This window comes from Diuraphis noxia, unplaced genomic scaffold, assembly GCF_037042655.1.
Source record: "Diuraphis noxia isolate RWA-SAM2 unplaced genomic scaffold, SU_Dnox_SAM2 contig0002, whole genome shotgun sequence".
Classification (NCBI taxonomy): Eukaryota; Metazoa; Arthropoda; class Insecta; order Hemiptera; family Aphididae; genus Diuraphis; species Diuraphis noxia.
In genome coordinates, this window is record NW_028301712.1 from 19,741,194 (window position 1) to 19,765,629 (window position 24,436).

The 24,436-nt window shown below is 28.0% G+C and overlaps 1 protein-coding gene across 1 annotated transcript in view; it reads right to left on the reverse strand.

Moving 5' to 3' along the window:
• Positions 1–981: 981 nt before the first annotated feature.
• LOC107174156 (bestrophin-4-like) overlaps positions 982–24,436 on the reverse strand; it is a 43,317-nt gene continuing 19,862 nt past the window's right edge. The window contains exons 2-10 of the mRNA XM_015524994.2: positions 18,854–18,988; positions 18,606–18,772; positions 18,323–18,480; positions 14,687–14,764; positions 14,460–14,612; positions 13,196–13,276; positions 12,938–13,089; positions 12,695–12,856; positions 982–3,518 (exon numbers count right to left, since the gene is read on the reverse strand). Of these exons, the coding sequence (XP_015380480.2) occupies positions 3,122–3,518; positions 12,695–12,856; positions 12,938–13,089; positions 13,196–13,276; positions 14,460–14,612; positions 14,687–14,764; positions 18,323–18,480; positions 18,606–18,772; positions 18,854–18,988 (1,483 nt within the window). The 3' untranslated portion in view covers positions 982–3,121. The remainder of the gene's footprint in view (positions 3,519–12,694; positions 12,857–12,937; positions 13,090–13,195; positions 13,277–14,459; positions 14,613–14,686; positions 14,765–18,322; positions 18,481–18,605; positions 18,773–18,853; positions 18,989–24,436) is intronic.

Sequence of the window (24,436 nt, forward strand, 5' to 3'; positions counted from 1 at the left end):
AGATTTCAAAACATTTGAGTGACTTTTTAAATCTAAGATTTGAAAATTTCTAGTAATCTATAATAATATATCATAGACAGATAAACCGTCTCCGCTCAGAAACGTTTTTTGTATACAATGATATAATATCATTGGATTCAAATTTAATTTCATCCATTACAGTAACCCACTTGTAACCTATTGTACAGTAGAGTGACATCCACGACTTATTCGCTTTTTTATATATATTTTTTGAGCGTAAAATTCGAGTGTGTCATTTAACATTGACCGATATTGACTGTATTCGCACGTATACTAAAAGTTAAAACAGTCTAAGCTTTTAAATGACCTAAACGGCGAGTCGGCGAATGTCGTCCGTATCAGGCTGTTATCGTTTTTCACTTTATCGCTGTTCCGATCAGGTCTATAAATAATTAGTAGTCATTTGTATATGTATTATAATGGAACTCGCTGCAAGTACCTAAAGGTTTAATAGTTTAACGGAGTTCGTGGCTATATAATATATATTATATTATATAACGATAATATCTATAAATATATATATATAATCTAATTTGATTTTGGAGACGAAGGAAACCGGTTTTGAACCTTCATAATAATAATAATTAATAATTAATATTATTGTCATATATTCGACGATAACGACGTCTGTTTGACTGTTTCCTTTTTCTTTTGTTTGTTTCTTTTTTAATTATTGACCTATAATAATGTACAAAACTAATAAAAAATAAAATAAAAAGTAATAATGTTTCTGATACGCATGCGTGTTCCCTTATTTATTCAATCGATGAGATCGACATCTCCAACTTCAATCGTTCAGTCGTTGAAGTGGTTGAATTCTAAATGTAGGATATATAATTTTCAGAAATTAGCAATAACAATAAGTCAATAACTACAATATGTAATTATATTATATTATTTGTAAAGCCAAAAAATAGTCTTATGTTTTTAAATTAAATTATAAAAAAATAATTTCTTCCGGAGGAAGATCGGGCAGCTAGTATATAATATATATATAGGTAACTACTATCTAATATATTTTTTATTCGTGTAATAGGTAGGTAAACTACCTATGCGTTTATTAAAACATATTAATATTTTATTAAAATATTTTACATAGGATTTATGTTATTTTAATTCAATATCTTATCAATAATATAATACAAATTTATGTTAGGTACGTAGGTACTGTGTAAATTACATAATTTCGAAATATACAAATTAACATAATGATTTTCATTGTTTCACTCGCTAGATTTTTCAGTGTACAATATTATAATAAAATATATAATATACTAACGAAGATCTATACACAGTACATACACAATTTACATACATACATATTATATATTTATACATATTACACATCTAAACTAAAATTATTGCTATATTATTAGATATGTAATAAAAATAAGTACGCCTATATTTACAATTATTTAAAAATTCGATGAGGCGTTTAAAATTGTTCTTTAAAATCATATAGAATATAGAGTGAATGTTCAAAGATGTTGATTTTATAATTTAAGTTTATAGAACATGTCTACTGTATGCTGTAGAGGCAAATACGTCATGACTCGTTGGGGAGGGTTTGAAAAACTATGACAAACAAAAAGGTCCATATCAAAGACTTGTGAGGAAATTACAATCTCTCTACATATAATCTCGATTGCTACCTAGTGTAGTTCTAAATATATTATTATTTATAATTAGGTTTATCGCTATATCTATTATATTATAGGAATATTATGATTAGGTTACGAACAAAATAAAATTAAAAAAATTATATATCTACATTATATTTGTAGGTAGGTTATACATGAATATATAATATAATTGAGTGTCTCTTGTCTTTATATATGCTATTTATTTAATTTATTTTAAGAAATAATCTATTTTCTTTAACTACAGGTACTTTTTTGTATTTAATGTTCAGTATGAATTGTACCATAAGTTGTTTAAATTTTAGAAATCCGCACATACCTATATCAAATGTATTATATAATATTATCAATATGACAATATATATTAATGAACATTATTAATTAAGCTAAATTATTACGTTTAACTATTTGTCTATCTGCAGGGTATCATATAATTTTTAAATAATATGAACTATTATGGAATTAAATACTTATATAATTCATTATACAGAGTGTGTAAAAAAACAAAAACATCAATTCAAGGAGGAAGCTGTAGCCGTATAGGTAGAAACATAAAAAAGATTGTACCTATATATGGCTACACATACTTTGTCGGTAACTGGTAAATAGAAGATAAGTCTATAATAACGGATATTGAAGGGGATGGATACTATATCACTATAGATTTAATTAAGATGATAAATGTATACAATTACAACTGACGAGGTGATTACATTGAAGATTGGACAATAAATTCAAATAAATTATTGCGAATACGCCGTAAGCTAGTTATTCCTAAAATAAATGTCCACAGCCAAATATTTTGGCTTTTTAATGAAATATTTTGGCTTAAGATAAATAACTTCTATTCAACGATTTGTCTAAAAAGGTTTATTTTGTAGAGTTTTAATTTAGGAAAGTTTCATAAGAATAACAATGTTAACCATTTAACATTTTTGTATGGGAATTTATTTCGTTTTATTAAACACTGAATTTAAAATAAAAAGTTGTTAAGCACATAAAATTTGTGACAGTGTTTTTTTAGCGTCGTAGGACAATACTGTACCTTTTTAAGCTTCAATGAATAGCCGGGGGACCGAAAGTTTTTGTAAAAATTAATCAAGGCATAAAAATTGTTAATAAATAATTATAATCATAATACCTTAAACGAAAACAAGAATGTTATATAACCAGGTAATCATATATTGACACTTGTGTTTCAATTCTAAGACTAGATTGTAAATGAATAATGATAGTTACAAAAAATAGTTGGTAAATACTCGTGAGTTGGCGTGGTTATCTATAACATAAAATAAACAACCGTAACAACACCTGTTATTAATTTAAGGTGTAGCTGGAATTGAAATAATTTAACGGTGGGGGTAATTTTGATTTCTTTTGCACCGGTGGAGAGGGATTGGTGGATCGGGGATCAAACAACCCGACGATCCCTCTCAGATACGCCGCTGCATTAATGTGCATCACACGTCGTGTTGCTGTCTGTCCGGTACGAACGCCGCGTTGACCAGTCCTTCCGGTACAACCTTTGATGTTTCCGATCGGTCCATTTTCTGCATGTCTACATCCGTCTGCTGATGCTGTTCAGAGCGCCTACCTCCACCGCTGATGGAAGCGCGTCGCTGTTCTCCACAGTCCGATGATTTCCATTTGAACGGTTTCCACTGTCCCGAATTGTAGCTCGGCCGCCGGGTCATTGACACCAGCACCACCGGTTGCGCGGCGTCTGACTTGCGTTGTGCCAACTGTTTGAAACCACCGCCGCCTCCGCGTTTGGTTGGCGTGTTCGAGTTCTGTCCTCCACCACCAAATCCTCCGACTTCGCTGCCGCCGTTTGACGTTGACCTCTGATGTACCATTCTGCACATAATAATATATCAATATTAAATATTTTGTCATAACTTACTGCATACGCGCCGACGCTTTGTTTGACACGTACAAACACGAGAGTGTTAATTAAAACAATTAACTCGAGTTAGTCGAGTTGAGACAACGTACTTAAATTATAAGTCACAATTCACCAAATATTTACAATTCATTTTCCACTATATTGTTTAAACTCTAAAATTTTAAATATTTAAGTAAATATTACAGGACAAATATTTGACTTAGTTAAAAAAAAGGTTAATTAATTTTTTTTAATTACCACCTAAAGCAGGTCACATAACGCAATATTGATGATTACGCGTAACTTTTCAATCCTTCAAATAATCAAATAATTTGTTAAAATATAAAATATTCATCCTGCGATGACCTCTTATTGCATACAGTATATAGTGGTTTAGACAAATTGTATTTTTATTTCTAATAAATCATTAAATCAATTAATATTTATTTATTTACTTTTATTTAAAATCATTCTATAGATTCTACAACATTATTAAGCAAAAAATATTTTTTAAATTTTATTTTTACTATAGTTTGTAAAAATATGATTTTAACTTATTTTTAAAGCGTGCAAAACGATAAGTTATCAGTGATCGATTAAGTATTAAAAATGACAAATTAATCTAATTGCAGGTTATTAATTATAATAGAATATCAACTAACTTAAAAACAAAATAAAAAACAACAATAGCGTAGTAAAAAACTTCAATGCCTAATTTAACCTTTGGATACCTATAGGTATATAATATATATTTATTGTTTTTATCCTAAGGATTTCTCTGCCCGTATGAACCTAAGTCTTAGTTACAGGAAAATAATGTGACACGTGGTCGATAGTTCGACTCCAAATATTCGGATGAGGAAAGAAAATGGAGTGGATAATTTTTTAAATCAATAAATATTTATGTTTTTTCAATGTTTTATGTGGTAAGTACCTGAATGTTAAAAAACTACTGTACTGATTTCGAAAATTCTTTCACCAATAGAAAGCTACATTCTTTGTGAGTGTCATAGGCATATACATTAAGTCAGATAAAGTTGAGTATTAATTAAAAAATTAAAAAATTAAATATTTAAAATAAAATACATTAGTGTCGCCATTTTTTCACCAAAAAATATACCTACTAAAGGTTGATATCAGTTTTAAATCTAAGGTTGTGAATTATTTATAACTATTTATTATTGTTTTCGTAATATTCATTAACATTTTTGTGCTTTATTAGGTTATCACAATTAACTTGATTAAAATGCCCAAAAGAAAACAAATTATCGGCCGCTATACGCTAGAAGCAAAGAGTAATCTTTATCAGAGAAAATGATAAAAATGACAATGGGGGAACCAATAATTCACTACAGTCTTCTGGTGGTGTAAAGAAATGTCTGCATTTAGATAAGACGCTTCAATCACATATGAAGATGATTTCCATAATTGTATTGAAAATATAACTACGATTTGTAAGTTTTGCCAGACGGTGAAATGGGCTCTTGGAGCACTCGGTATTTGCTGTGCTGGAGGAAAAATTCTTTAGAAAGAAATCACTGATCCGCCAGAAACATTAAATGGTCTTATTAATAACACGGAAGTATAATTTGCTTTTCAAATGATGTCTTATGGTTTCACAGAAATAAGACATGGACATTTCATGCCTATATTTAAAATTCAAGGTAAGCCATAATATGCAGTTGGTTCACTAATACCAAGCATGAATGAAAAACCAAAACTTTTACAAATTTATTTCACGAGAAATGGAGAATTAGATAGACTATCCGTATGTCTTCACGCCAAGGGAGGTATTTTATATGGTTTGCAAGAACTTCTGCAAAGCGGCAATCCATATGTATAAGGTTTTAAATATGTTATTGAAACATTATCATCGAACTCTACTGACTTCAAAGTGATCATTAGAACCGATCAAAAACCATTAAACAAGCTTAGAGGCCGTTTCAATGATCCAAAATCAGATGAAGTGGCAATACTAATTGTTGCCCGAGAATTTACTGAAAGAGACATTATACTTCGAGCAAAATACGATACCCTATCCAACGATGCTCTCCAATACCCATTGTTTTGTCGTGGAGTGTGGAGAAGATGAATATTGTATCAACATTCCACAAATCGATACAATTACAAGTGAGATTTTCTAGGTGAAAAATGTTTCTGCAATGATTTTTTTTACGCATATACGCATACAGACTAATGAGTAGAAGTAATTCTAGCAACGTTTTGCTAAAATATCGAGTTTTTGCAAATTTGTAAACTAACGGGAATTTCCCACTGGGAGTTTTGAACATGATTAGCCTGCAGGTATCAAATGATGAATTAAACACACATTTTGAAACATACGGAGTTGGTATTTTTGACGGGTAACGAAATGCACGGGGATCAGCTAGTAATTATATATAAGAGTATGACACATGTTAATGTACTAATATAATAAGTAGAAGTATCGAAATATGCCATATAATATGCAGTAAAAATCATGAAAATATTTTTAAAAATATACAAACATTTTTATTTATTTAAAATGCACAGTAAAACTTATAATAATTAATTATTTAAATACTTAATAAAAAAAAATTTAGGGAATTTTCTGAAAACCTTAATTTATTTCTAAAATTTTATTTATTATTAAAATGAATAATCATATGCGTTTCAAGTTTTTTTTTCTGTGAAGCTGTGTCGTTTATCGGCTAACATATTTTTAAAGACTGAAACGAACGTTTGACGTCAACTGAAGTTATTGGGGCATATTTGAAGCAACTTAGTATTGTCTAATCTCGATAAAGATCTTCGAGCTGAACGTTTTCGCCTAATAACACTGAATTAATTTTTCGTAGAATCTTCAGACCTTCATTTTTGTTGAAAAGCTCGTTTAATTTTGTAGTAAGTGTTGCACCTTTTGATCCAGGAATAGAATGAATTTTTAATCGTAATCGATTATTTATCTTATAAAGGTTTAAATAAATATATATATATATAAATTATTTTTTAGTGACTATGAATTTAGTTTTAATTTTTCTACTTGACAAAATATTATTTTATACATTTTTTAAATTTTCGCTTCAATATGCAATAAATTTTGAATTTTGCCAAAATATACAAAAATATGCAATAACCTTTAAATATACAGAAATATGCAAAAAAAAATTTCACCATTAGCTTCAAATTATGATGATTCGTGGACATAACTGACAACAATCCAAAAATATTAAAAGGAAAAAAATATGCAATTGCATAGAAATCCGCACTCTAAATTAATAAGTAACAAAAAATAAAGACAATACTTTAATTTATTTATTATAAATATTATACTAAAAAACATTTCTAGGTGCACAGTACACGTGTATTCCCTTCGAAAGTTCTATCATACCATAAACTTTTACATTCACCACGGTTTGTAATTCGTCGAATTATGGATTTGATTGTTTTTCGATTCAAAGGTTTGATCACCGTGTGACTGGGGAGTCATAATCTCATGTAAAACTTAAATTTTTCGAATTTTTCATTTGTTATTAAACCTATGTCAATCTAGAAATCGAGAAAGTAAAAAAAAAGTCGCTCGTACGAAAATATAATAGGTATATTGAATACGTACCTATATAGATGGCGGCTGGGGAGGTTTAACCGCTTTCCTAACTGTTACAAATTAATTGCGAACTCGATGCGTGCAACTAAATTAAATTCGCTCGTTACATTCTCAAATATTATTATTATATTATAAATTATAATAGGTGTACCTCGTATATATATATATATTATATAAGCTGGCACTATTGACGTTTTGTCAGTTATATATTTTATAGTATTTATTACGAAAAAAATACGGAATTATTTATTTTTTCCTTCATTTGCTGCAGGCCAACACGATCGTACCCAATACATATATTATATATATATATATATACTTAATAGCCAGGCATGTTGATATACATATACACAGACATATTTATGTTATATTCGTGTGAGTCTAAGCATCTCGTTTATATATACCGTATATTATATACTGCACCATAATATAATCTTTCTAAAACATTTCTCATCACCCACGCCATGACTTTTGACCGAAAAGTATGTATACACAATATACATATACACACACACACACACACATACACATAACAAAGAGTATCTTTCTCTCTCTCTCTCTCTCCCTCTCTCTCTTTCTATATATAATATATATTATATATATTATATTTCGCATTTTGTATACAGTCTCGGAAATGCAGTAACGTCACAGTCTTAATAATCCGATGTGAGGTTCTGTTTTTGTTTCGTTGTACCCTCCGGATAACTTGATCCGGAGTGGGTTTGTGTGTGTGCGTGTACAATTGTATATATAGACTTTCCTTCTCTATATTTCTTTGTGTATAGTCGTCGTCATCTTTTTCATACCAATAACGATGTAAAGCCATTGGCGTAGCCTACAGCCGTTAATACGAACTACAATATATATATATATATATATATATATAGTATATACACACACACATTACGTGCGTTAGTATTGCAGACACGCGAAAGTCATCCGCAGAGATTACACTAACTATCCATTAACAAAAATAACAATAATAATAATAATAATAATAACAATTATAATTATATCAATAATAATCACTTTCACATGAAACATTACAGCAAAAATAAACGTTTTATAAATTTTAAATTCAATATAATATGATCATTATATGGTTAGTCTTTTAATAAATTTTACCAGTCTCCGGTCTCGATTAGTAGTAAGTTATCACATATGATATTATAAACTATTGCTACGAATATTAGAGCCTTAGAAGGTTCAATATAAATGTAGATAAAATTCGGTACCTATATTAAATCATCCTGGTACGTTTCTAATAGAAGTTAGTAGTTTAGTACATCCATATGACTATGAAAGTATGAACCTATATCTAATACCAATTTTTATTTTATATAATATATTTGTATGCCTAAAAGAAGTACTACATAGGTAATAAATCGGTAAAATCTACCTAACCTAAGCAGTCCCTATAGTACTTCCTACTGATTAGATTACTGGAATACAAAAGTATAACGGTATCAATAATGAAAGGTCAGATGTTAAATACAGTTATACAAGTTCTACCATAACCATATCACATTTTTTGTTTCTTTTAAATCTACTTGGAAACAATTTTCGGGTTTTCAAACGAACACACATCACGGGAAATACATTTTTTTTAAATTATAATAAATTACTCTAGAACAGGGGCCACAAAAATTTTCGTAGTAAAGAGCCATTTTTTTAAAAAGTCGCTGAACCATGATGTCCAGAAAACTTCAAAGTTTGTTTGGTCCAGGTATTAAACAATATTTTTTGTTTGTAGTCGTAGTTGTAGTACTACAAGGTTAGGTTGCAGGTTTTAATTCTTGAACCAACAGCACCTTATATTGGTGAAAGTTTATGTCACTGTGTAAAATCCAACGTAGACTTCTACTGGATAAATTTAACGATAACGCATGTTTTCGCGCAGAACGTCTTGGGCTCTTTATGACAGCGGCCTTGACAGCAGCGATGTTTTCAATTGTGCGAATGGCTTTTTTTCGTGCAGGCTTCTTTTTATGCTGAACCCAGTGAACCCGTTTCTTCAAAGTTGGTTACCCATATTTTAATAGCCTTAGCCGATGGTACAGAATCATGTCGTTTAAGATTAGAATGAAGACGAAATGAACGCTGCGTGGCTACGTAACTGTCATTATTTTTGTAAAACGATTTTATCGCATAAGCACATTGTTCGCCACTCCACTGTTCCGTGTTTACTAAATGGCATATTTTCTTTGAACTAATAATATACTATTTAGTGAGAATATTCTTATCTTAATTACAACTGAGCAAATATATTATTAAAATCGGCCGTTTCAGTGCCCCACCCTGTACTTTGCCATTTTTGTTAGTAAAATTTATATTTAAGGGTCTCGATATATTGATGCGTTTTACAAAGGATCATAGATTACCTACATGTTAAAAAGTCACATGTGCTGCTACGGAGTTGCAGGTTCCCGAAGAAACACCATTCATGTTTGGGACTACTTATTAATTAATAATTAACCAAAGAGGATTTTAAAATCAGTGTCAAATTGAGAACAAAACCAATGATCTCTTTAATATTATATTCAGCAGAGTAAAATATTTTAGTCTAGGCATATGACAATAAATCATAATTAATTTATAAAATCGTTGCAAAAAAAAATATTATTTTAGTAATATTTTCAAAATATGATAGATAATACCTATGTCGATATTTAATTTATATTAATGAAATGTAATATTTTATAACGGTTATAAATAAAATAGAATCGTTCAAAAAAAATAATTAAAAAATCATAAATATCCAAGCCCTATACGATAAAATATTTAAATATCAGTACCTAATAATTAATATCACTATATTATTATTTTATACTACACGTTATAATTTCTTAAATTTCTATCTTCATGTCTTTTATGAAATATATATATAGATAAACTTTATGTATATATTCATGTCTATATATTATTATGTGCCTTTATTATATTATTGTATTATAATTAATATAATATGCATTTTCAAAAAAACAATGATAGGTATACACTAAAACACTACAGCAATTTAAGTGTGAACGAAATAATGTGAAAATGTAAAACGCGGCATATGTAATGTATACTACTCCGGTCATCCTTGCGTCACGGCCGTGTCCATGTGCACGAGGTAGGTACTTTAATGTTTATTTTAATACATAAAAAAAATGCTCATCGGCATAAAATCGATAAACACAAAACTTCAAAAATTTGGAGACTATAAAAAACCCAAACTATTAAAACGTAAACAAACGGTATTTGCTTAAATCAGCTGTAGTAAATACACGATGATGCAAATTTTAATTTTACCGTAAAAACAAATACTGCAGTGAACGTTTAAATACTACCGAGGTGTTGTTGTATAATTATTTGAATACATGCCACGGCCTCGCAGAAAAACTATGTTATAATAAAAATTTTTGAAATGTTGGAATGAAAAACCAAACCAAATGGTGATAGGCACATTCATTTGAATCTCAAAATAGTAAGTACTTGATCTTAGATTAACCTTGTTTCAGTTTGTCGGTTGAAGTGTTTTTTGTCTCTCAAAAAAGTTCCAATAGGGACAAAAAAAATTATAAGTTGCAGAACTAATCTATTAATATTGTATGGGTAACTTAAGCCTAATTGAAATTCAACAATACCAAATGTAAGCTACCACAAAACTGTTAGCAATTAGTGAAAAACTATGTGTTGTGACCAAAAGTTTTATGGACGAAACATTGCAATAAATAATAAATAAAATAACAAATTATTAAAATTACGTTTATAATTTATTTATAATTTCGTGGAAAAGCTTCCTAGTAAGCATAGAAGAGTGTGGTAATTTGACGAGTTTGGGGTAAGATGTCAAACTGAATATATTTAATACAAAATTATTATGATATCAATCTATATAGGCAACTAATTGATTGCATGTATGATGTTAGAAAAAATTTATTTTTCAATTCCGATGGTTCTTTTGATATTTATTCGATGAAACCACATATTATTAAAATATTTTAATTTATTTAGTATAAGAAGTTCTGAAATACAAGATGATAGAAGTATGTTGAAAAATTAGAAATACCAAAAATATTTTTAATTAAAAATAATATTTATTAATTTCTGTGAGACGTGAGTAATATTTGAATTATATTATAATATTTTTAGACTTTTAGTATAAACACAATTTATAAACCTAACTTATAATTATTTAATATTATTTACTAATACGGCTATTCTATCTATATTTTATAGATTAATTATTTATGGTATAATATAAACAAGTAATCTTACCCCTGGGTTAAGTCACTTAGGTAGATACCATTTACAACAGGTTTGGGTCGAGATTTCGAGATTAGAATTTTTTTGTTGGAAAATTGATAACGATAAGTATTAAAACTTTTAACATAAAGTCTTGAAATGTTTAGCTTTGATAATACTCGAACCTCTTTAAGTTGAATTTCAGATAACTTGAAGGAATGCCTTGGCCCCTGCCTTACAATATTTGATATGTGTGATGAACTTTCTCGATAATTCGAATATAGCTAACTTGAATTTCTCGACAATTCTAAGTAATTTTAGTTAGATTTTGGCTTATAGCTAGAATTTTTGTTCGACATACATTACCGAATCAAACAACAAATATCTGATTTCTTCCAAAAATAATGTTAATTTATTAATTATATTGTATGTATTTTCTTTATTACATATACAATTTACATACATATTTATTAATTATAAAATCAAGTTAAAAAAAAAATTTCAATAACTTGAATTTTTTTGACCACAACCTATTTGAGTTATTGATGTTTCACTGCAGTATTACCAATTATTCTTGATAATTCATAATACTTGTATTAAATTCAAGATCTTTTGTCTATTGTTTAATAATAAAAGTATCACTAAAATCTTAAGTCCTTCAAATTACCACATTCTTCTATAAACTATACACGTTACTAAACCCTAATCGTATAACTCTTAGCGATAAATCATTAAATAATCTTTATTCTTTAGTATAAATAGTATGATTCCTTTGAACTTTGAAGACATTGACTTTAGATTGAGTTAACGCATTATGATTTAATTGATTTACTATAACTATAGGTTTAATAATAGTTAAAAATAATAAAAATTCACATGTGAAGGTATAATAAAACGCATACAACTTTAAATAATTCCCTTATAATTATTTATAGAATATTCTTTTTTTCAACTTAAAAATGTATTAAATTAGTTTTTGAATACCTCTAATTAATTAAATTATTTTCCTTGACGTTAAACTTTTGTGTTGTGTCGAATTATTGCTGAATAAACCATTGTTGGTTTTAATTAAAAATTAATGTGCTCTGACGAATAAAAGTTGTAAGAATGCATAATGTACTTACCAATTAGTCTTAATATATTACTAAAGATAAATAAATTAGTTGACACCAAACATTTGCAGTGTTTTATGTTTTCATTTATATGTATTAGATTACCCACATCGTATTATATAACTAGATAAATGCTATTCTATTATAATTTATACAATATAATGAATGAACGAATTTCATTAGAAAATATAAGGGGGGTTATATATTTTATTCGACTTACTGCATTATGCCAAAAGAATCATTGAATTTATTTTTGTTGATTGTGTTCATTTTTCCTTCACTCTTGTTCGAACACATAGATGTTCTTCTGCTTCTCGAATGGTCGGGGTCGGCCTCTTCTAATATTTCGGGTAAGAACATCATATGTTGGTCTTCAGGAACACTAAAAATAAATCATAGATAATATAGGTGCATGGCTAAAATATAATATATTAAAAAATAACTGTTGTAGTGAAATTATTACGGCATGTGGTGAACTGATCCTCTGTGTGATTTTTTTTTAAATGGTGCAGATGCGCTCGTGTACGGAATTGATACTTCCAACTCGTTGAAATAGATATCTTTGACCAAAGGAATTTTAATTTTAGCGAGATAATCTACAGCTAAATAGGATGCCTACGGAACATAATTCATTATGGTTATGATATATCACTTTTGTTATAATTAATAATAAACATAGCTTAGATATCGATATGTTGTTATCGTTTTTCTGTTAATTTACCTTTGTGTGTCTATCAATTAAGTAATTTAATTCAAAATCTTCTTCGTCGTCACCAAATGGATTTATTAATTGTTCAGCTACCTGTAGGAAGAAATATTGTGATACATATTTATATGTAGCCGTTTAATAATTGATTATACGTTTTGATGTTAAATAATTTAATATAGGAACTGCAATGTTAAGAGTTTTTAAGAATAAAGTAATACACTTATTTTTAATAAATATTTAGCTTAAATTTTCAACGGTCAATAATTCCATATTACTATACATTCAATTGAGAAAAAGTTAAAGTTACGTACTGTATGATGTGCATTTTATTAAGAATAACAACTTATCTGCTTAATATTGTAAACTTTATTGTAGTTTGATGTTGTTAAAAAAAAGACCAGCTATTATGTAATGTTATTTAATTAAATATTTGCTTTATACAGTAGAAAGGGAAGCAAGTTAAATATGTTAGTTTAATAAATACTTCTATATAGTCAAATAAGATTATTTCAACAAATTTAAAAGTATAATTTTGTATGTTGTTTATATTATTAAATATTAGCTTAAAATATTCTTAAAGATAAATAGGCAAACTTAGTTATTCAAAATATAAGTATATCATACATGTTAAAATAATATTTGACGAGGTGCAACATTTTATTAGTGAATAGTGACGAATGTAAAACACACGCATAGTACATAACTCATAGATTTGAGATGCTCATAGGTAGCATAATTTACTTTACCTAAGATACAATTTGCTATATTAATTGATATAAAAATAATTAATCAAGAAATTCTTGTCTAAAAAAATAACGATAGACTTATTTATATTAGTAGATATATTTATATAGTAGTATTATACAATATTTAGTAGGTTGTATTGAAATTAGTGCTATTTCCTTTAAAATTTTAATATTTTATTGTATTCAGACAATTTTTTGTCAATGTTAATAGAGTATTTTTAAATTAACTAATCTTCCTAAGAAAAATAATAACTACAGATCTGTAAAATGTAAAAACACATCTACATAATAATAACAAAGCAGTACTTCTCCTCACTATAAAATTATTCAATAACGCATGTGTTAAATTTTTTTAACGATGGTAAAACAACACGCAAAAGCGTAACCTTCCCTGTTAAGGGATTTATTTTTTTATTAAAATATTATGTTATTTTAGTAACACTAGTACGATAAATTATTTTTTTAAATTGTTAGGTATACATTTAAAATATTGAACTTTATGATAAAATTATAATTACGGAACTATGTACCTTTAAAAGTCCCATGAAGAACAAAAACTGAACGATTGTAAACACTGGTATGTATACGTCAAGTTCTGTTTGCAGCATTTTGTTTGATCCTTCTACGTATTGCCTCCCGACAACAGCAGTGATGAAAAATGAATACGTTGCAATTGTAACGACCTTAAAGAATTATAATTTTTTATTTTTTATTTAAGTACTAACTAGAAAAATTATGATATTATTATCATTGTTACCTGCGTGTACGCTAGCGGTATACTAATCCAATCGTAACTCCACAAATAACCGCATTTTGATCTGAAGTCGATAAATTCCTAAAATTAATAATATCGTAAAAGAATATGATTTGTCATTTGATTTTATTGAATATTCAATCTTAATTTAACACATTGTCGATACAATTTTGCAACGTTTGTAGATAACAATGAACTAATTAAACTTAAACATTATAATATATTATAAAGAAAAGTATGTTTTAGATAAAACAAATATTGTTGTTTTAATTTTAATATCAATTTATAGTATCATTCGTTACACAACTGATTTTTTTTATGTTTTATTCAATTTGTTGCAAATAATAACAATAAGAACAAATGAGGAAGTAATAGATAGTAATACAAATAAATAAATACACAAATATATACAGATAACAGAGCGTAGAAGCCTCCCAGTGGATGTACTATGACAAAAAAACATGAGTATTAAAATTGAATTAGTTTGTCAGTAAGTTTCTATATCATTTGCGCTTGAGCCGTTTGGGAGAATTTCCAGAGATAATCCAGGAAGATGAGATATCGTGCATGAGTGGGTTTCTGTGGTTAAAAAGGCGGTCATGGAATCTTTTGTAGTTTGTTTTAGCCATGTCTGCAACAAAGGAGTATAGAGAGGTCGTGAACTCGTGATGGAGTGTGTGATTGGAACGTAATATGGTGCTTTAGTGATCTTAGAGTTTTGGATTAATGGGTTTGTATTCCATTGATGTTAGTAGATTTTTCTGATCTCCAGAGCTGGTATACTATAGACCCATATTGGTTCGAGTAGCATTTTGTATATATAAGGAGATTGTTACCTAGATAAATATATTTAGAGGTCAGAGGTGTCCCAGCTGGCGGATACGATCATTGAGTGTTAAACTTTTGGAGCGTATATGAGAAACCCACGTGAGCCGGCGGTCTAGGGTTAGTCCAAGATATTTGACGTTTTGAGAGTAGGGTAGAGATTGATTATTGAGGAATAGTTGTAGACAGTGTCTCTGGCGTCACAACTGACATAAACTTATATTTTCTTAAAGTTGTAACATTTATAGAAACGTATAAAGTAATTTAAATTATGCTTTGTAAATATCAAGAAAATTACTCATACTAAATTAGGTTATTTTTGTCAAGTGACATAATCATAAATACGTAGTATTACAATAAAAATAGTAAGAATTAGATGCAACAAATTTACGTTTACAATATAAGACCGTATTTTATTCAAAATCACCATTCGACCGCGATAGACCCTTAATGTTGTTATGTTGTCATGAAGTACGAAAATATTGATTTTGGTTCTATTAAGTTGTACAAAAGTTGTGTAAATGAAATTTAAAATTCAATATGTTTATTTCGGTTCGGTATGCTAGGAAATCGTTTAAATAGTTGTTGCATAATATGTAAAACGATTTTTCAGTGTTTGGGTTCGAGTACAAAATCTGATTTTCGTTAGGTTTCAAAATAAAGTACATAAGTACATAATACTGTGCAAATTGCGAAGCGAGCTTAAATAATTTATGTTATTCCATATTTTGCAATTTTATTGCATAAAAGCAATATGTATTCTTAAAATATGAAGTATGACCTCAGTATGGTTTATCCAAAATGATTATTTACAGGCAAGCGATGATAATTAAGTCTATAATACCATTTAAAATTCTAAATCTATAAATCTATTTTTACTATTCATTTATAAATAGAATAATCAGTGGGGTTTTCGTAAAAAAGTATTAGGATATAGGCTAGTTTATGAATTTTAGTGAAAGATGTAAATATACAGTGATGAATATTGTAATTTTATAAGCGCACAACGAATCAGGTCCAATTCTTCAAAAATTTGCTCACTTTGCTCGTGTACCTACAATTATTTTATAAAGAGCTTACGGAATACATTCACTAATTCACAAACTTTACAGAAATAAATTATTTGTTACTCAATTTTGTACATTTGTATTTATTTACCCTTAGGTAATAGTTGTGAATACTTATATTCACAACTATTGTCACACATAAGATTTGATATTTTATAACATTTAACTTAATTCCGTTGGCAGTTATTATTATTATTTATATAATTCTTATCTGTGATGGATGCAAATCAAACATATTTTTATTAGAAAACTGCAATAAACGACGGTCGTTGGTCACGAACGGTGATCAACTATTCCAATACGTTATATAACATTTATGTGTAGAAATAACCAATTTTAATTATTTGTTAAAAAGCGCTTGTGTGGAGATCTAGGATCTATCACCAATATTCCCTCCTATATACGACCCTGACAGAAAATTGTATTATAAAAAAAATCAAAAAATGTATAAGCATTTAATTTATAAATTCATTAAAATATATTATACCTACCTTAAGGGTAGTAGAAAATTGTCCCGCTGTATAGTCACTACATTATTACATTGTATACTAACAACTGTTATTGTGTTTTAGATAAATACACATTTGTGCCTCTAAAATATTAAAAAGAATACAATACACAACTGGCATGGCATGCACTTTAATTTTCTTTAGTATTTAAATCAATAATGATAACGTGAAATCACAAACGCAATATTTTATGTAAATATAGGTACTAGGCAGAAATTGATGATGTAAAGATGTTGAGCAAGTTTCTGTTTATTTTTTATATTATAGATTCAATTTTTTTTCCAATATATTTTCTGGTCGGAAGAAGATGGTTATTTGCTTGACAGTTTTTGAAGGGTATTAAACTCAAAATGAAAGAGAAGTTTTTGAATTTACGTTTGCAATAGTTCTGTTCATAGTTAAACATATTAAGTATCGGGAAACATTCAAACACTCGTATTTTTTTTATTATAAACCGGGGTACAAAAAAATAAAAATACTGCGTATAAACGAATGTTAATAATTTTTTTTTTTTTTTGAATATTGCTGTAGGTACACGATACACGCGATATTATCGAAATAAAGACTAAAAAATGATGTTAGAAACAGTTGATAACTCCATCATAAGGCACTGAATTAGTTTATTAAAAATGTTTTTTTTTATAATTTCAAACTGAAATAATATAAATTCATGGGTTTTTAGATTATAAATGCAGGATGTAGGTATGATCTATTTTCCTATAGTTAGATTGTTTTAAGGGAATATATTAGGTTTATTATTTTAAAAGTCGAAGGTTAACAATTTAGCTGCAGATTAAAGTTCACAGTCTACAGTACGGGGTTGTTTACACATTTTAAATGGGTTTGATTTCAATACAATGTAAGTTAACCCGAAATTTCCTAGAAAACTAGAAAAGAAATTGTATCAAACTCGTTTTTTAATTTCAATAGAACTAAATTCAGTTCATATTAGAAGTAGTGTCAATGGACGCTCCCCTTCCATCAAACCGTCCAACCTAGTTAAAATATCAACACAATTTATAATTGTATTATATTTGTATACAGGTTGTAAATTTTTTTTCTACTTGAATAAAAAAAGAAGAGAATCCAAACATGGTCAGAAAAAATAAAATACGTTAAAATAAGTGTAGTGCGTCAATAAATATTGCTAATATTTGATAAATAATAGTATAAATACATGGAATGTTATAAAACAAACGTCTGTGTACATAATATCGTGATACAGCACAATTTATTACCTGCATTATGAGTTTGACTCCTTCGGAATCTTCAATTCGCTTAGATTTTCTAGCCTCCTTCAACAGACTTACGAACCAAGTGCAAGGTACCCAATAAGTATTAAACTCCACCTTGGGGAGTGAATAAAATACTTCTATCTCGTCAGCGGTCATGTAGCCTGTACATATTTATTAAAATCAATAACGATTACCAATGTCTAATATTATATACTACGATATTCATATCATATTATCCATACCATATTTGCGGTATGGATCGATGAATTATGAAGTAATAACTTGCCTGACTCAGCGACGTGCTCTAATGTTGGAAAACGTTTTTTCACCGATGAACTTATAGAACGCAATACCAAAATCAATGTCAAAATCAAATATCTCATTAGCGATCTTCGAATCATACAACCGTAATCGTCATTGCCTTCTACATACATCGATATAACATGCATTGCTCTTATGAAAAAATAAAAACAAAACACGTTTTAATTTATAACACGGTACCTAGTGAGGATAATGGAGGACTATGCTACATACCTGTCAGGCCATGGAATCGCCAAGTATTGGTTCCACCATCTTTTGGCCACATAAGTCACATAAAATCCTAAGATGAAGGATAATGGTAACTGACTAATAAAGGCATCACAGTATCGAACTATTTTTTCAAATATTCTGGAACATAATTAATATAGTTGTCAGTGAAGTATACATTATTATAATATTATTAATAATAATGAAATGATATTATTATTTAGACTTTATTTCATATTATTCAAATATGTTTATTATTGTGATAAAAGCACGAAAAACTATAGGTAGTTTTCTTTAATAAAATCTAGAAATAATAAATTATTTAATCTCTGTCTACAATATCCTTAATTTTAAAATTCAAATTAAAAATAGTTTGGAAAAATAAATATATTTCACAGAATGTAATAGATTATAAAAATTCATTGACGGTATGGTTATCAACATATTATATTCAAGTTTAATTAACTATATATAATGTGCAAATAGTTTTGATAGGTCTAAATATTCAAAATTAGTTGTAAATTGGCATTTAAGGCCATAACTATACGACGTTTTAATGATTTATTTGTGTTACCAATATGTCGGGTGATTTCAGTTGGAGACCGATTTAAAAGAATTTCAATTTTCCATTAAAATATTATGTAAAATGTAAATAATATAGTTTTCAAGTATAATTTAGCTTTTATTTTACAAAAGAATAGCTATTAATATTTACAGAAAATATTCATAAACAAAGGGATAGGAAGATAACAGTGAATAATTTATGTTGATAAATCTATTTGAGGATTTTGTAAGGATGGAAGGGACAGAGGAGGAAATTTTTTTAAAGAAGAACATCATGATGTGGAGACATACTCGTATTACATAATGTACATATACATATTCGTGAATTAGTTATTAATGTTATTATAAATATGACCTTTGTGGCAGTTCACTGCAATTGAATAAAAGGAATTTAAGTGCACGAATTATGGCTTAGCAGTCAGCATTCGTTAGCGAAGCATATAGATACATGGCTGATTTAAGTAAAACAGTATAAATATGACGGTGAGAATAAAATAAAGTAACTTTAAATTTACCTACTTTTCGAAAGAAAAAAACATTTATCTATAAACTACATATATATTACGAGGAAAAAAATGCGAAAAATATTTGAATAGATACATTTAAGATTTACATTCATTAGGTGTAATCATTAATTTTAAATGAATATCAAAATTAATTCATTGGAAATATAATATGTAACGTTAACGTAATATATATTACGACTATACCTAAATATCAGAATCGTGTCATTTCGATGATTGGTTTAAATACAATGTAATATTGTAAATTTCTTTTGGAAGAGTTACTTAAAATCATAGTCAAATATAATTACATCATACGAATTACTTCTTAAGTCTAAAGTTGTAAACTCTGTCAAAATAAAATATTGTCCTTACACGAATTATATGTACGTACACGCGTCCTATTATTATATAATAATATATGATTTGTGCACGCACGTGTGTTGTATTGTCAGAGTCACGCGGACACGTTAATGAATAGTCAGCAAACACAATGTATAATTATAATATATTATATAATGTATACAATGCAAAATGGAAAACGAGAATTACGACGTGCCGAGAAAATTTGATTAATAATAATAATTATTAATATTAGATACTACGTGCGGTCATTCTTTATGATATATGTAGTAATAACAATAATATTTATTACTCGCAATCGCGGCTTGAGTGCGTTTTCTGCCAAGTGCCAAGGGTTCAATGGAGGATCTGACCATGAGACTTGTTTTTTTTCCGTTCAAATAGTATTACTAATAATATAATGTAGGTACATAGTAGGTATAACCTCTTCCCGCTTAGAGGCAACAAATGGTGCCATGTATATTTATTTTTATTGAAAATCAACATAATATATTTATTCAATTACCTACATACTCGACATGAGCTTTGATGAATCATAATTTTTGTTTTTCCTTAAGCGGGACGCTTCAATTGGTAAATAAAAAAAAAACTTTACCACAAGACTTCTTCCATTAAGTCATGGACTGACTGGCGACCACTTGGGATTTATTATAATGCGAGCTGACTGTTATATAATATAAATACTAATATAATATTCTATATTATCTGTTTTGTAAAAGTTTTTTGGTACAGTCTTCACAATAAAAATTACCAACCCTTTAAATTTCATGAAATCTAGGGATTCCAAGTTTACCTTAGAGTATTTCATGTGTAATACGTCATGTTTACACGTATTACGTTGAGCACTGACATTTTGCGAAACTGCCATCTTGCATTTTGAACATGATGACATACTTGTACAGATAATTAAAAACATGACTATTAGGACAATGTATGAACTAACTAAACTTATATTTATGGGAAATTGGCAATTAAGCATTGCTAAAATATTTCGGATATTGTAATCATTGTTCATTGTATAATTTAGGTCCCGAAATTCTATTAAAATTGCCGATTTTTCACTTTGGTGATAACAGATATAAACATATATACATAATAAAGATAAATAACTGTAATATCTTGACATTTGGAACGTGCAAGATTTTTAAATATCAAATGGTTACATTTTAATTAAGCTTAAAAAAATGAAGCAAATAACTATCAGAAAAATGCCGTATTACTACTGAATATTATTATTTTTTTTATAGTACCAAAGTAATAAGCAAAATAAACACTAGAATAATAGCATCACAATGCTTTTTGTCCTTTTGGAGATATTCTGAATAGGAACACGGTTGTACTTAGAATTGAACTCCCTCACGCGTATGGCTGGTGGACAGCTGAAACTAATTTTGATAGGGATAGTTTTAAGCTTAACGGTGGACACAATTAGCATAATCAAAATTATTGCAATTTCCATTTCTACATTAATATTATTATGTTACAATGTACAAATGTTTCAAACAGTGGAAGGAAAATATTTCAAAATATTATGTTTGTTAAATTACCTAAATAGAAATCATTTAATGTGGTAGATACAAATATAAATTTTTTCGTTGTGCATAGAAAATATTTAAGGTTATATCGCTATCGCTATCGCTATAATATGTTTATTGTTTATACTCGTATATTATCTAGCAAGGCGTATTGCGTATTGTGATACTTATTTTTATTATTTCTAATCGATTATTTGATTATTTTGATCCTTCCTATAACCTCTTACAAAATGGACTATCCATCAACCTAATCTTTATCCTTTCAAATTTAATCAGGGACATTTTCCAGAACATATTTTGGTTTATCATAATATAATATATAAATACATACACTATACTAGTTTGTTTATGAATTTATTTATTGATAAGATTAAGGAAAAATATAATTTATTTTCCTTTTGGTTTTGTTAGATTCGAGAAGAAAAATCAAACATTGGTAACAATTGTTTGATGTAACTCTCAAAATTATCTGAAATATATACTCAAAATGACTTATAAGATTTATTAGTAATTATTTATACGTTTTTCACATAGTATAAGTGTTTTTTATTTTGACACATCAGTATATCATAAAAATACCATTCCTGTACGGAAATGGAGTATAAATGATTTGCATGTAATATGAATTGCTGCAACTGCGAAGCTTTTGTGAATTTGTTGCGTGAATTTACATGTGTTCCTTCTACTCCACAATACAAATACAATAGACTGTGGTAATATGCGATTATCTCAAAAAAATTAGATGTATTTTATTAGAAATATTCAAGAAGATATCTGATAAGTGTTGGTTTTGAGAGCGTAAAGCAATAAAATACTTGTAAACTATACGCGGTAAATGTTTATAACAATATGATAAAATTACATCGAGAATCAATATCCATAAAAAAACAATTATTTGTATTGCAATGAAAAAAAATCCCGTGACTACTATAATTTTTTTGATTTACTTTAACTGGAAATTAAAATAATTATTTTCGTATTTCTTGAAAATATTGATATATAATTCCATGTACATAAAATAGTTTAAAAATGAATTAACAATGATTTCTATTAAGTATTAAAATAGTTTTATAAGTTTTAAAGTTTTGTTATGAGGGGGAGGGGTGGAGTTAAATAACCATATTATAGGCACTTGGCGGCCTGGTATATAGGTTATAATATTAAAATATTATATGCAACAACAAACAAAGTTATAGACACTTTAGCATTAAAATATTTGTTAAAAAAAAAAAAAAAAGCTTTAGTCTTAATTTGAATATTTACACAGTAGTTTTTCGATTATTTTTTGCGAAATTCTAAAATTCTTATGATGATCTCTTATTAAAGTAAAATTGTTCTTAAATTTTTTTATCATTATCTATATAGTATACTTAAATAATGCGCCATTTTTTACATACAATTTTGTGAGTACTTATTTGGCCTAAAAAGTGATTACCACAATAAAACATAAAAAAAACACAATATAGGTAGTAGATACTCAGGTATCTCGGTAACCGCATTAAATATTATGATGGTTAATTTCATCGTTAGTTAAAATTACTTGTTGTACACCAATAATTTCATACAATGTACCTACGTAACCAAAACATTTCATATTTTATTATTATTTAATAATAATATATTTAATTATAATTTATAATTTTTATTTATTTTATTACTTTAATTTTTTTTTTTTTTTTTAATTATCCCGCGAAAACCAAGGACATTGGGAAGGGGGTAGGTAGTACTGTAGGTTTTATGGAACGGTAGGTTGGTTTTACACGTTGGTGAGAGTTTTGGCAGAATTTCTATTGGGGCACCCGTAGGTTTCTGACATGCCCCGGAGTGGGGGATGGCGGCACTTGTTCTCCGGACACCGTGACTTGCCCGGAGAAAAATGTCGCCCGATGTTCGAGGATCGAACCCGGTCCGGCTGAGCCACAGCCGACGCGTTAGACCACTCGGCCACCTCGTCCCCCATTACTATTATTATTTTATTATTCAATACTCTATGGGATAGAACATAATTTATTTTAAAATATGTTATTTTAGTGTCCGTATTATTATGATATGACAATGCGAAATCAGGTGCACTTTTTCTTGACTCATCTTTGGCCTACGTCCTACGACATGGATAAACGGTCTTCTTAAAACGGCTAAAATAAATAAAATTTTCACATGGTAGTATACTTAAAATAAGGTATTTTTTTCATCAACTGAACAAAATCATGTATTAGCTACCTATAGGGGTTGAAAAGTAAGCTCTATTAGCATCCTACATGGATTAAGCAATCTATTAATTTAACATTTTTAAAAACAGTAGTTTTTGAGTCTATTAATCCAAATAAACCAACTGTGGCTAAAAAATATAGTGACCAAATATCAAAATAATTTTGACTTAAAATTATTATATCCAGACATACAAACAATTATACTATACGTAACCAGCTGCAATCATTTATATAGAAAAAAATAATATACTAATTTTTTCTTCCTTTTTTTTTTTAACATTATAGCATTGGTAACTATGGTCATTATAATATAATTGCTATAATATTTTTTTTATTACTATATTATAATCTGTAACCAATGGCAACCATTTATAAGCCAAGAAAATTTTAATTTTTCTTTTCTTAAAAACATCA